We start from the raw sequence: 14,405 nt of genomic DNA on the forward strand, positions 1-14,405 counted from the left end.
GCTTTTGTATGTTGCTTTCTGCATCATTTTGCAGGAAGGATCAAAGTTAATGGCACCTGTCATCTGTTTTTATAGCTTTCCTCCATTTACTAGAATGTCTGCTTGTTGTGTTCTAAAATAAAAATAATTTATGACTTAACTGTAGTAAAGATGTGGTTTGAGAAGCAGAAGATGATTAGAATGTTGGCTTTTTTTCCTCAGAGCGAGTCATGGTGCATCTTGATATTTTGTGCTTTAACATCAAGTATGTTCTCATAATTATATTAACTTATTATTACTGACATATAATTGTAGGGAAACAGAAAAATAAATGTTTCCTGTGTTGTCAACTAAACCTTCTGGGTTGGGACTAAGCTGATGTGCTTATCTGATCAATTATCTGTTAGCATGTGCAAATACTCCTGTGTTCTACTGTTTATTTGCACACCAGGACCACACCTAGCATTTATTACTGCAATTCAACCACTGTATCATATCACTATCACTTTCATATTTTCTTTTTTACTTTATTTTTTTCTCCCTCAGATGCAAGTAGTCCATCTGGAAAGGAAGGAAAGCCCGTAGAAAATGGAGTCCTTGTGAATGACGCCCCTGGAAAGCTGATGCATCGGTTTGTGGTCCTCTTCTTCCTCTTTTTTCTTTTTTTTTTTTTTTTTCCCAATTTCTTGTCCTTGCAGTCACGTGTGAACAAACAGTAACTTGGTGTTTATGGCATTTGTTAGAGGGAAATGTATTGCGCCAGGTCCAGAAGCCTGAAGGAGGCAAGTCTGTTGCCGCTCCGTGGCTTCAAGTACTCTAGAGGTGCTGTATTTTTGTAAGCTAAGTCTGATCACTCAACCAAGATTTGGTTGAGTACCTAGCCAGTCATCTTGTATCTGAAGGTGGATGCTAGAGAACTGAATGCTATCAGGGAGGGTTAGAAGTGCACAGTGCAGAGGGGAGAGGACCAATGATAGTCACTTGCCAGGTGGTGGCTGATTAGGAGATTGATTATCATGAGAGTAATGCAAACTAGTCACTTGTAGCCATCGGCCCTTTAAATCTATCTATGAAGTAAACACCTGGCCTGTATTTTCCAAGTCCAAAAAAAAAAAAAAGTTGTATTTTTAAACAGGCAGCTCAGTAACTCCTCCACATACAGCAGAGAAACTGGGAAGTCACAGCACCAGAGCAGCACAGCAGAGCTGCAGAAGCCTCTTGCAGAGAAGAATTCCTGGAAACTGACAGAGGCTGACACAGCAAAGACTGGGAGGGTAAGATCTCCTGCTGCTACTCCCTGTGCTCTATTTCAGTTTCAGAATAATCAATGTGATTGGGGAAAAAATGGCTTCTAAAGACCACATAGCTGGAGTGAGAAAGGGCTGAGTAAGTTGCCTCTTGTTCTGTAGAACTTCAATGAAGTATTACTGTGTCCTCTGTTCTCAGAGCTGAATCCCACATGTCCTTGTAGAAAGGATGATAAGGCTGACCTCATCTAAACTTTTTTTTTGAAAGAGGTTGCAAAGTTGTGACAAATTAAGTCAGCTAGTGAAATCTGTCCTTAAGCACTGAATTTTAAGCCAGATTTCCACTGTGGACACAAGTATCTAATCCCAGGATACTAGGGACTCTGTATACAATGGCTCCGCTACTAATTCAGGCAGTGCTTTTCCTTCCCTTCTCTTGTAAGACAAGGAAAAGATGACGTGTGCCTGCCCTCAAGGGATGTTGGGTTTGGCACAACTCCCTAGAATGTCTTATAGTTTGTGCTTCTGGGCAATGGCTTTGTACAATGGAATTGTCACATTTTTATTGCTTGATGCAGGAATATTGATTTTAAATAGAAGTTGAAGGAATAGGAACTGTTGTCTTTGAAACAAAATGAAAACTTTTTTTTTCTTCTCCCCCTTCAGGTAAAGGCAACAGTATACTGGGAATACATGAAAGCTATTGGACTCTATATCTCTTTTCTGAGCGTTTTCCTCTTTATGTGTAACCATATAGCCTCCCTGGCTTCCAACTACTGGCTAAGTTTATGGACAGATGATCCGGTTGTCAATGGGACACAGCAGTACACAAATGTCAGACTGGGAGTATATGGAGCGCTGGGAATTTCTCAAGGTTTACCTGATTTTACCTTTTTTTAAGAGTAGCTCACTTAGAATGTTTCTAATGCTCTTGTTGACCTTGTATTCCCAGAACTGCAGCAGCAGTTTGCTGTGGACCAAGTGGGTTGTGGGGTTTTTTGGTGGGTTTTTTTTTGGTCATATAAAGACGAAGGCACCATGGGGAGGCCAGTTCAGTGCGTTTTTTGTCCTTTTTGTGGTAAAAAAAAAAAATTTAACATGAAGTGTAACACCCGAAGTAGGGTATGCAGGCAGCCCTCTTTAGAGTTGTCATAAAAATCCTAATAAAAATTAAATGCCACCTTAAAGTCAAGTGTCATTTACTCAGGGAAAGTGGTCAAATATTACAGTTTTGGTAATGAGAAGCAAATTTTTCCATGAGAGTAAAGTGCTGTGTTCACTGAAAAAGCTTTTGAATAATCACCAAATCTAACTGTAATGAACTCCAAATCTCAGGATTATTGTACTAGAGCTGACCCAGTTCTAAGCGATGACAAAATGGAGGAAAGTTTTTAGTGTGAATGTTGAGAGCAGTTAAAAACCAAGTTGTCTTTTCCAGGTATTGCTGTGTTTGGCTACTCGATGGCTGTGTCAATAGGAGGAATATTTGCTTCACGGCACCTGCACCTCGACCTGCTGCACAATGTTCTCAGGTCTCCAATGAGTTTCTTTGAACGTACACCCAGTGGAAATTTAGTGAACCGTTTCTCTAAGGAGATAGATACCATTGACTCTACCATTCCACCAATCATCAAGATGTTCATGGGCTCAACATTTAACGTGATTGGGGCTTGTATCATCATTTTGCTGGCCACCCCTATAGCTGCTGTCGTTATTCCACCTCTGGGACTTGTCTACTTGCTTGTGCAGGTAGGAGGTGTTGGCCAGTGTCAGCTGGACCAGAAATTACTTATCCTCTGTGTAAGATAGTGGGCTAGGATGGATTTTAATGTTTACGTTGTGTCATTCTTAGCTGATGGTGCTTTGCATGACTTATGGATTAGCTGACTTCAGCAGATCATCTCCTTATGTTTTCAAGTGTAAAATGACTTATGCATGCAAATGTTAATCCTCTATTACCTAAGCAGCCTTTACAAAACTGCCATTAAATTCTGTGGCAAACTGTGTAGCTTGTTGCTTGGAGCCTGTATATGTACAATGTGTAGGCTTTTCTAAACATTATTTCAAATGGAAGAGTAGTTTTTAGAGGTTTATGTATGCATTTCTGCTGACATGCCCAGTTTGTTAGAACATCGTCTACGGATCAAGAGAAACTATGACAGCCTTTCTACACCTGTCTTGTGTAGGCAAGATATGCTTGCTTCAGTTTGCTTTTCTGTTAGGTATTTGGTAGAGCTAGTATACATCTGTGAAAAGGAGCTGATTTCTAGCTTTGACTTAGTGTAGCTTTGACTTTGTTTTAGCTTTGAGTTAGTGTATCTGTAAAGCTTCGCTAGTAAGTCTTAAAGGCAATGATGCATGACTTAGAGGCTCAGAATTTTGTAATGTTGAAGTAAGTTTGCAGAGGAGAGCGAGTGGTAGTGGCTATTAGATGAGATAGTTCGATTGGCATTTGTTTAAAGATGTATGTAGCGATCGTTTTAGGCTCAGGAGTTTTGGAGAAGGCGTGTATTTCTCTGTGTTAGTTGAATGTCTGTTACTGACAGTCCAGAGGGCCGGGAGCTCTCTTGTGATTCCCTCTGTCTTGTCAAATGCAATCTGGCTGTAACTACAAGTTTCATATTCTGATTTGCAGAGATTTTATGTGGCCACTTCTCGCCAGCTCAAACGCCTTGAATCTGTTAGTCGTTCTCCTGTGTATTCTCACTTCAATGAGACCCTTCTGGGAGTCAGTGTAATTCGAGCCTTTGAGGAGCAGAAACGTTTTATAAAGCAGAATGACATGAAAGTGGATGAAAATCAGAAAGCTTATTACCCAAGCATTGTTGCAAACAGGTAATGGTGGGATTGTAATATTGGGAGATGTTTATAAAGAGAGAGGGTATGGTTTTGTTGCCTCTGTGCCTTGTCAATCACCTGTCAGTGTATTTGTCCCAAGTAGGGCAACCTTTGTGAATATATCTGTTTTCTTAAACTGGTTTGATGGAATTCAGGTTAATTCTCTGAGTTTCCCTTGCTTATAGTTCCTGCCTTACATCTGCGTAGTATTTTTAAATGTTGTGGTTCATCTGCTTTCTGAACTTAAACAGGAATTAATGTCTCTGAAAGGTTTATTTAATTCTGTGTGCCTTTTGCATGCTGCTGGAGCAGAACATCAGGTGCCTTACAGTTCCTGTGCAGTACTCAGATGCCATGTTCCTGATCTTTTTAAAAACAAGATATGTGACAGAGCAGTAGTTCACTGCATTTATCATTGTCTGTGGATGTTACTGAAAAGATTTTATGCCTTTCTGTATTGCAGATGGCTGGCAGTACGTCTGGAGTTTGTGGGGAACTGTATTGTTCTCTTTGCAGCATTGTTTGCAGTGATTGCACGCAACAAGCTCAGTCCGGGACTGATTGGTCTTTCAGTGTCCTATTCGCTGCAGGTAATTATCCCTTAATTAAAATAAACAACCAGGGCTGCATCAGAAAGCTAGAATCTTGCTCAAACTTCGGAGAGAGTATAAGGTACATAACATTTTTAAAAATTGTTTAGTGTAAACTGTTTTTAAACTTATTTTCTTGCAGATTACAGCATACTTAAACTGGCTAGTTCGTATGACATCTGATCTGGAAACCAACATTGTTGCTGTAGAAAGAGTCAAAGAATATGCTGAAATGGAGAAGGAGGTACAGTGAGTTGTTCACCGCAGTTAACATTTGATGTTTCCCAGGACTTGCAGTTGTGTATCATTTGACCTGGTTACATGCAGCCTAACTGGGTAGCTTGAACAAGACTGTAGGGAGCTACAGTTACCTTAATGCTTTATTCCTTTCCATCTAGTTACTGAAATGTTTCAATTGTACTCATTAGACAGGCTTGTGTACGTTACACAAACATCATCCCAGTGAAGCAATCAACCCTTCATTAGCTCTGGAGCAGTATTTATTTGAAGGCGATGCCCTGAGGCAGGTTCCCGTGCTCTCGATCACCTCCAGTTTTCACACTCACCATAACTTGCCTGCAGAGCTTGAGACTGCAAGTCCTTGCCTCACTTTGAGCTCATCTATGGAAGACAGCAAAAATGGCAGACTCCTGGGGATCCTCTTGGTGCCAGGACACCGATGCTCCATTTTGGGACTCTGTGAGTCCAAGTTGGCTGGTCTCATGTACCATGGTCAGCAGAAAAACTCACTCAGTTAAGGTGATGGCTGCTGTCCTGTTGAGAAGTCTCTTCTTCCTTGTCAGACCTTTCAGTTCGCCCTCCCTAGTGCCTTTGGACCAGTGTTTTGGACTAAAGCTTTCACTTAGTTCTGTTTAGAAAGCAGCACCGTCTTCTGAGTTCTCACCCACAGCTTGGTAAATGGGTTGGAGAGTGCAGCTGGACATGTCCTCTGAGCTGAGGGAGTTGATGTTGCTTAGTGCTCTCATTGCCCTTTAAGGACAGGCTGTACATTAGTGCTCCATAGGGAACACTTAGTGTACCACAGCATAGTTCCTGTGGGTGTTTTTGGAGTGTATGCACCAATATTTACACCTTACTATTTAAGAAACTCGCTGTTCTGCCTTGGATTAACCAGAGAATCTGTGCAAATGTGGTTTAATTTTTAAGTGCTTCACTTTTTTTGTTGTTTTTTTTTTCTTTTATTTGCATGTTTCCATTTTTGCTCTCAGTGAGGCAGAGTGAAGAGGAGCTACTTTTCTGTTTTGATTCATATTGCCTGTGATGTCATCACATCTGTAGTTGTGCCCCTTTTGGCTATAGTGCACAGTTCCCCTGGCTCCTCTTTGGCTACGTGCACCATTTCATCTGCCTTCAGGCATCTTCATTCTCCTTTTTTTTCACCATCATCATCACAGTTCCTTTTGCAGCTTACACAATAATGAGGATTTTTCTTAATTGCTTTTAAGCTTTCTGAGCCTGTGCCCAGTTGAGGGAAGAAGTGATTAGATATGCTTGTGTGGTTGTTTCAGGCTGAGTGGAGTATTGACGAAACTGCCCCAGCAAGCACCTGGCCTCAGGAGGGGAAGGTTGAGTTTCGAGGCTTTGGTTTACGTTACCGGGAAGACTTGGATTTGGTTCTGAAAAATATAAACATCACCATAAATGGGGGTGAGAAGGTAATGACTTTGAATTAATAGCACACCATTACTGTATTATAAATACGCATCAAGAAGCCAAAGAGGAGCCTCACTCCTTTCTGTGGTAATAGTCCTAGGTCCTTTAGAACAAGAAGAGCTTCTTTAGAATCAGTGTTAAGGTAACTGGCAGCTGCAGTGAGCTCTTTCCAGGTTATCTGGGTGTGACAAAACTCTGACGGAGATAGATTTGTGTGTGTATCTGCTGAGTACTCTCACATGTGCCCACGTACACCTCAGTCCTGAGTGGATTCTCTGATGTCTAATAATAGTGTGACATGGCAGCACACAACATACCTGAGAGACACATCTACTGTCAGGCTTCCTTAGTTGTGATATCCACCTAGGTATTTGCATTGCTATTTTTTTTGGTGAGTGCATGTTTTCTGCATACAGATATGGGCAGAGTACTATGTCAGGGCTAGATAGAAAATGCAGATGGCAAGAGATACATCAACCAACTAAATTAGCAATTAAAAAAAAACACACACTTTTTAAAAGAGAAAAGAATCACTGGAGACTTCAGCCTAACTGGGAAGCAGAACATGTAGTCTGAAACCAAGTGCTTTTGCTACAAATCTGCTTTACATTGAAAGAAGAGAATATAAAGGCCAAATCACAAATTTAACTGCAAAGTATGAAGAGAAAAATAGAATAGTTAGTTCATCTTTTACCTTCTCTACCTGATTCTATCTGTCTTTCTGTAAAACTGACTAATTCTGAGAGTGGATTGCAATCTTGAGATTACCTTTTATTTCCGTAGCCTATGATTTTTTTTTTCTTCCTGTTAGATTAGTTTCTGCTAGTTGCACTATTTTAGGGTGTTGATAGTCCAAGAAATATAACAACCTTTCAACAATGTCTACTTTGGATAGAGTCTTGGAAATACTTTGACTCTGTCCTAGTGTAAGATCTTCCTCTATTTCTTTCCACCAGGTAGGAATAGTTGGAAGAACAGGAGCTGGAAAATCCTCCCTTACTTTAGGCTTATTTCGGATCAATGAAGCAGCTGAAGGAGAAATTATTATTGATGGAATTAATATTGCAAAGATAGGGCTCCATGACTTGCGGTTCAAGATAACCATAATTCCTCAGGTAGGTATAAAATTCTGATGTTACCGGAGCACATACTGTAACAGTGTGTTTTCTGCAGTGAACTAGATACCAGAGGGAATATATTTATTCCTTTTCTGATGTGTAGCTGTGAAATTGAGTTGTTTTACTATGCTCTTTCATGTACTTGAAAACATTTTTTTTACCCAGACTGTCTTTGGTTGCTTGTGCTGGGTAGCAGGTAGGAGCTTGGCTATGACTGAGTTGTGGTGTGAAAGCAAAACCATGGTGTTTAGGCACATGGACATTGTCAGCATCCCATGCTGATGATGTGAACACTATAGACAGCTTAGCCTGAGTAGTAAGTCTCATCCCAGCTGAACAGCTGCTCAGGGGTCCCGTGGTGACCTACGAACTGTTGTTTTGCCCAGTAGGGGAGAAATAATGTCTTGATTGTTGCCACTTGTGGAGGGCCTTCTGGAGTTTATCTGGACATCAGTATTGACTGATGCTTGTTCTCTACTTTTTAGAAATAGAACTAAGTTATTGTGTAGTCTAGTTATGAAGGCCTGGCTTGCTTGCAACTGCAGCTGCACATGTTGTTTTCCTTTCTCTATTTAAGAAAAAATTTTGGAGCACTTGCTGTGTTCTGCATGGATTGACAATTATGTCTTTCTATGACTAGGACCCCATATTATTTTCTGGTTCTCTGCGTATGAATCTCGATCCTTTTGACCAACACTCCGATGAAGACATTTGGAGATCTTTGGAATTGGCTCACTTGAAAAATTTTGTGTCATCCCTTCCTGATAAACTCAATCATGAGTGTTCTGAAGGTGGAGAAAACCTCAGGTAAGCTTTAAAAAAATGGTGCTTGTCTGAAGAGTTGAGCGTGAACTGAGAAGTGTGTGTGTGGTCTCCAGTCTGCAGCTGCACTTCCTACTTACAGAACAGTTAGAACTCACTTTGAACAAAAGGTACCTGGAACCTAGCAGTAGCAGTGTTGTTTGATTGCTTGTGGATGGTGGTTGTTGGTGGTAGTAGTTTATTTTAATTGTTTATGAGAATTTGGGGAGGAAGTTTTAATGCATGACCAGGCAGCCAACCAGTTGGGTTTTATTGAACTTGCTTTAAACTCTCAAGTTTGGGAATTAAATTTAAGGAATACTCAGAATGCTGTGACATTTGACTTCCCAGCTTGTGCAGTCTTGGAAAGGATTTTGGTAGCCGCAGCCTGCTGTTTATAGTAGGTGCTCTGAACTAACGATGGCTTGTGCCCGAGTGATGTAGCTTGTCTATGGGGAGTAGTTAGCATGCTTTTAGCACTGTAACAAAGTTATGTGTTCAGTCTGTAGAAACCATTTGAAGTCCAGTTTTTAACAATGCACTGATTCAGTGATGTAGATCATTTGTAATGTACTCTTTTATTACATGGCCTATGTTTTGTTACGAGAAGGATGTTGTGGTTAAGATGCTGTTACGTACTTTATAGTGAAGTAGTAAGACTGACATTACCTATTTTGCTGAATTCCAGGCACTTATGCTTGAGAAGAGTTCTAATAGGAATTTCTGGGCTTTGGAAAAGTCTACTGAACTTATTGTGACTCTTTTTTTTTTTTCCCTCCTTTCTCCACTCTCCCATCTGTGCAGTGTGGGACAGCGCCAGCTGGTGTGCCTGGCACGAGCTCTGCTCAGGAAGTCCAAAATCCTGGTTCTAGATGAAGCCACAGCTGCTGTTGATCTGGAGACAGATAACCTCATACAGTCAACAATAAAATCTCAATTTGAAGAATGTACTGTTTTAACTATAGCACATCGTCTGAACACAATCATGGACTATACAAGGTAAAGTAATACTTTTTACTTTTTCTGTCTTGAGGAATGGTGTGTGTGACTTGTAGCATGTTCTACTTTTAATGAGCACAATGATGCTCATCTATGTTGACCATTGTGTTTTTAGCTCTCTCCCCACATTGCTGCTGAAATTGTGGTATAGTTGGGTTATCTGTTTTCTGGCTTACAGTGGCTGTGCTTGGCCTGTGAAGCTCCTCGGTTTCCTCTGTCACGCTGCTGTTGTGCCATTTGTGTAGGGGAAGGGAGGCAAGAAGGACAACAGGAATCTATTCCTGGGTCTTGCCCTAATTTAGGCACAGATGGAAGAGGCAAAAGAATTTTAGGGAGCACATAACCTAAACTGGGCACAGGCAGCATAAAGAATCAGAGGGGAAGTTGCTGCCTTTGTCTGAAGTTGATTTGATGTTTCTCCATCACTCGTTTCTGCCTTTATGACCTCTGTCATTTTCAGCAACCTTGTGAAGATGTGGTTGTATAGATTTTTCTCTCAAATTCAACTGTAAGCTCTCTTGTCCTTTTTATCACAGTATGTCAGAGAGCGAAGTGACCACTGATACAGTTGCTTGCTCTTGTACACCTTTGCACTGTCAATGCTGAAAGATAAGAGACAAGCATTGCATGTGCCGTTGTAACCAGGTTAAAACCCAATTTGGTTGTGGCAGTCTGTAATGCCATGCAGCAGCAGCACTTGCTTAAGGGCCTGGACAGCATCTCCACTGCCTGGCACATTGGCAGAGGTAGGTGAAGGACTCTTTGAAGTCTGCTCTGACTTGTAGTGTAGTGACTTGCTTTGTGAATTTCCTAGTTACAGTTGTTTGTTTGCTTTCCGTAAGCTGTATGTCCATGTTTATATTTTGTTAGCAGGAGCTGCATAGCAGCAGTTGATGTGGTAGTGTTAGGGGAATGTTATGATTTCTTAATGTTTCAGTGGCTCTTACTTTGAGAGAAAGTGCTGCCATCTATTTTCTGGGCGGCTCAGAGCACACTCAAAGTCTCATGTCTGCCTGCTACATAAGAAGTAGACCAGACAGGTCTTCTGCAGTGAGGATGGAAAGATGGAAGTGAAAATCTCTCTTTGCTCATTCAGTCTGGACTGCCTTCCCTTGCATAGATTAGCTATGTTACTGTTAATTTCTCTGTCTAGATATGCTACTTATTTACTGACATTCTGAATTGACCTTTTTGTGACTTTTACTTTTTTACATTTCTTGTTTTACAGAGTTTTAGTCCTGGACAGAGGTGAAGTGGTGGAGTGTGATAGCCCAGACAACCTACTTCAGGCAAAAGGCCTTTTCTATAGCATGGCCAAAGACTCAGGATTGGCGTAGGATTTGGATGTGAATGGGGAAGGGGGAGGTGATGCACTCAAACAAATGTAATTTTCGCTGAGCTGGTGTGAATTCGGTTACAGACCTAATGAAGTCAGCCACAGCACAGCAATGGAAGTAACATGAAAATGCAATATTTTTTTTCTTCTCCAGTGTATTGATTTTTAGCCACCTTTAGGAGAAGCACATAAACTCTGCAAAACACTTCATAGTCTTTTAGTTCTTGCCTGACATCTGTCATTATATGCTCAAATGTAAGGTGGAGTGATTCATCAGAGAAATTCTTAAAAGCTTTTTCTTTTCATCTGTTCTTATGTCCTCAAAGCCATTTTTGTTTTAAGTACTTTTGCAAATGCTAGTTATTTACTTGTTTGCTGATTCCTCATCTGATGAGCCATCTATTGTGATATGCACTTGGAACATTTTGTGGCATATAGTCCTACCGTCCAAAGATTTTCTTCCTGTGAAATAATGCTTGTGCCAGATTTTCTCATTATGGCATTTACTGTACATGGTTAATGCTTCTATGCATTCTCCTAAAGATTTTACATGTGTTTACGTTGTATAGCAGCAAGTTCACTATGTCCATAGTGCTGATGTGGAAAAAGCACAGTCAACTTCAAAGCAGTATTTAAGCATATTTGGAATGATGATCACTCCAAAACCCGGTTCTAGCATCAGTTGGTCTGTTGCAGAATACAGTACATGATTTTATACCCGGTTCACTCAGGAATTCTAACTTGGGTAGAGAATTCTGGCTATGCCTGTGGGGGCTAGGCTGAGAAGTGAGGACTGACCTGAGCAGAGGTTGCAGGCTCAATGTGATGCTGACTGTGATGCCCCTAGCTTTGGCAGTTCTGTGCTTTAGTAGAAGTTCTGCTACATTAAGGACCGTTAGCCTTACATTGAAGAAATACGCCCTTCATGCTGCTCCTGTTGACTCTTAAATGTTCTGGGAGACTATTCTGTAACGGTAGTTAAAATCAACAGCCAGCCAGCCAAAAACAAAACAAAACAAACAAACAAAACAAAAAAAAACCAAAACAAAAGCAACACCAAAAATACCCAAAAGCAAAGAACTGTTTTTCTGTTTTTCAAGTTGTGTCAGAGCTCTAACAATTTCAGTTAGCTGTGGAGTCTGGTTTTTGAAGTCTCTGTTAAATGTTCGGTTTTCTGTGGAAAGAAAAAGGTTTTATTTCTCATGTTTTAATTTGTCTTATTTTAGAGGAAAATGCTGGAAAAAAGGCAAACTAAGCCAGATGGATCCAAATATTGCGTACTCGGAGAATGTGGACTTCTGTGAATGATGTTGACCTTAATTCTAGGCAGTTGTCTTCTTTAGAGTAAAGCTATTTATTTTTTTGTAAATTATTACGACTCTGAAATTGAGTAGACTGAAATTTTCTTTGGTCTTTTTTGTAATTACTATATGAATATTTACAAAGAACTTGCAGTAAAAAAAGTGTTTGAAAGATAATGTGATGTGTCATTCCGTGCTTTGTTTTTGACAAAGGCTGAACTTCGGCTGTTGGTGGTTTTTGGGTTTTTTTTTTTTGCCTTGAAAACAGGAATTATTGGCACTGCAGAGACTAACCAGGCTTGCTAGAACTGATGCTTGGGGGTCATTCAGGTGACTAAGAAACTTTGAGTAATGTGGTTTGCTGTGCAGGCGGGTAATAATGATCAATCAGTACAGAAGGTGCTGTGGAGAAGATCCTTTGTCCATGGTGTCTGTGTCCTTTGCCACACATCCTGGGTGGTGGTTTGCTGTTAACTTCCTCCAACTTTCTTGTGGATGGGAAAACTGGAGCAGAACAGAGTGGTTCCTTAACGGTGTCTTTACTCTTTCTGAATAACTGAGAATTACAAGCCTTACTGTATTCATCTGAGTAAGTCTCGTGAAAACAGTGGAACTGCGTGTGGAACAAATGTCTGTTTGAAATACAGAGACTGCAGCATTAAGTTTCTTTATATCAAGTGTGTGCAGTAGAACTGTGAGAATGACTTAAACTGCATTTGCTGTGTCAGGCCGGACACGCTAGAAAGAGTTACTGGTTATTCTCAGCCCTGTTTATATGCTGTTCGTGATCATTGAGGGTACTGCGCGTCTCAAAGGCAGGCTGCATTTTGTGGGTAACTTTATAAATAATGCAACAAGGGATCAGAACACCGGTCTTTGTGTGTCTTGTTCTTTTTCAGTTAAATGGTTGTTAATAAGTGTCACTGTTTTCCCAGTTTTATATATTTATACACTTGCAAGCACAAATTGTTCTGCCCCAGCTCTGGAGCACAGTCACTTTTGCTTGGTCAGAACAGCCATCAGTGCTTTGTGCTATTGTTCTATTGATTCATGATCCTGATTCCACGTCTGTCCTCATAAAAATGATTAATAGCTTATCTGAATGCAACTTGAATGACATTGCATTATGCACGATGAGGATCTGTCTAAATTAATCTTCACTGCATGCAAAGATAACAAATATAGTTTTCTTTCCGCAGAATGTGTATGCATGAGCAGTGTCATGTAGTCTTCAGGGTGCCTTAAGGTAGGAGCAGTACAGCTGAGAGAGATCTGCTTTCAGGTAGGAAGGAGAGGTCCATATAGCGATCTCTGCAGGCATTGTTGTTGGGAGCAGTCGCAGAAAGCGATAGAAGTTGCTGCAAGGTAAGATACAGTGTGTTTTCCTTAATCTGTTTTCATTGTTGTGCTTGTGTTTACACCTAATGCTTTTCTAGTACCTGAACAATTTCAAGACGTGGGTAAGTGGAATCTAGCATGGCAGCTTCTGACATCCATGCTGCTGACCGAAGCCTTTCTGTGATCCACTACAAAAGAGTTTGGTGCCATCCAGCAGCGATTAGTGGTATTACAGCCCAGGGCAATGAGCTCTAGAGGTTAGTATAGAGAGAAAGGGGAGAAGAAAGAAAGAAGGTCACTATGAAATTCATGGATGTGGTGATGAATTCCAGCAGCCAAGCACAGTCATGTAGCAAGTGTCTGTTTCATCTACTTACCTAGCTTTGGCCTTGATGTTGATGCATGTATTTTCCTATTTTCCTTTGTGCTGTGAAGACTTAAGGGGGAGGAGTTGCTAAGTGCACTGGGAGTGTGTATTACAATGAACAGTTCTTGTGAAATATGTCAAGTGGGCACCCTCAGCCAGCTGCTCTAGAACAGGAATTGCTGTATTGCTGGGGAATGGACTGAGTTCATCCTGTCCTCATCCTCTAGGCCTCTTCCAGGTGAAGAGGGAATCAATTGCCATAGCCGGTTGTCTTGTGAATTTATAGGTAGGGGGATTTCCTCCCTGCCCCCTCCCCCAACTCCCAGCTTTTTTTTCTTTCTGTAAAAGAGATAAAATTCATTTTATTCAGATCAGCAGTAAAACTGGAAATGTTATTTGGCTACATTACTGGCAATTTATGTGTTTTGTGCAAAATCTGCCAAGTACCTCCCCGGCCCAAAAATAAGTGGCCGGAGTTAACATCCTTGCTCTTCTCTAGAGAAAGACTGTTTGCTTTTCCATTTCATTCCATGCTCTACTCCTGGAAGAAGTGATCCACAGAGCATACATCTAGAAGAGCTTGTTCTCTTTAAAGGGGAAAGAAAAAAGAAAAGCCTTTTTTCTGTAAGACTTGAGTTCTTCATTTGTCACTTACAGTACCCCTTGGACATGAAACTGGGGATTCTTACTCATCTGAAACGCAGATTTTTTTTTTTTGTGGTCACGTGTAGTTTTGGGAATTCATTTTCTTTTGCTGTTTCAGCACAGCTTTATGTGTGAAAGCTGATGGTATTTTTGCTTGCTGCCAATAGCTAGA

At 40.7% G+C, this 14,405-nt stretch overlaps 1 protein-coding gene across 3 annotated transcripts in view; it reads left to right on the forward strand.

The window, feature by feature from the left end:
- ABCC1 (ATP binding cassette subfamily C member 1) overlaps positions 1 to 12,060 on the forward strand; it is a 51,380-nt gene extending 39,320 nt beyond the window's left edge. For all 3 annotated transcript variants that reach the window (XM_046900556.1, XM_046900555.1, NM_001012522.3), the window contains 12 exons: positions 526 to 610; positions 1,115 to 1,253; positions 1,893 to 2,100; positions 2,665 to 2,975; positions 3,862 to 4,061; positions 4,528 to 4,654; positions 4,797 to 4,898; positions 6,184 to 6,330; positions 7,285 to 7,443; positions 8,087 to 8,253; positions 9,052 to 9,246; positions 10,475 to 12,060. In XM_046900556.1, the coding sequence (XP_046756512.1) occupies positions 526 to 610; positions 1,115 to 1,253; positions 1,893 to 2,100; positions 2,665 to 2,975; positions 3,862 to 4,061; positions 4,528 to 4,654; positions 4,797 to 4,898; positions 6,184 to 6,330; positions 7,285 to 7,443; positions 8,087 to 8,253; positions 9,052 to 9,246; positions 10,475 to 10,583 (1,949 nt within the window). In that variant the 3' untranslated portion in view covers positions 10,584 to 12,060. The remainder of the gene's footprint in view (positions 1 to 525; positions 611 to 1,114; positions 1,254 to 1,892; positions 2,101 to 2,664; positions 2,976 to 3,861; positions 4,062 to 4,527; positions 4,655 to 4,796; positions 4,899 to 6,183; positions 6,331 to 7,284; positions 7,444 to 8,086; positions 8,254 to 9,051; positions 9,247 to 10,474) is intronic.
- Positions 12,061 to 14,405: the final 2,345 nt, after the last annotated feature.

Source organism: Gallus gallus, chromosome 14, assembly GCF_016699485.2.
Source record: "Gallus gallus isolate bGalGal1 chromosome 14, bGalGal1.mat.broiler.GRCg7b, whole genome shotgun sequence".
Lineage (NCBI taxonomy): Eukaryota > Metazoa > Chordata > Aves > Galliformes > Phasianidae > Gallus > Gallus gallus.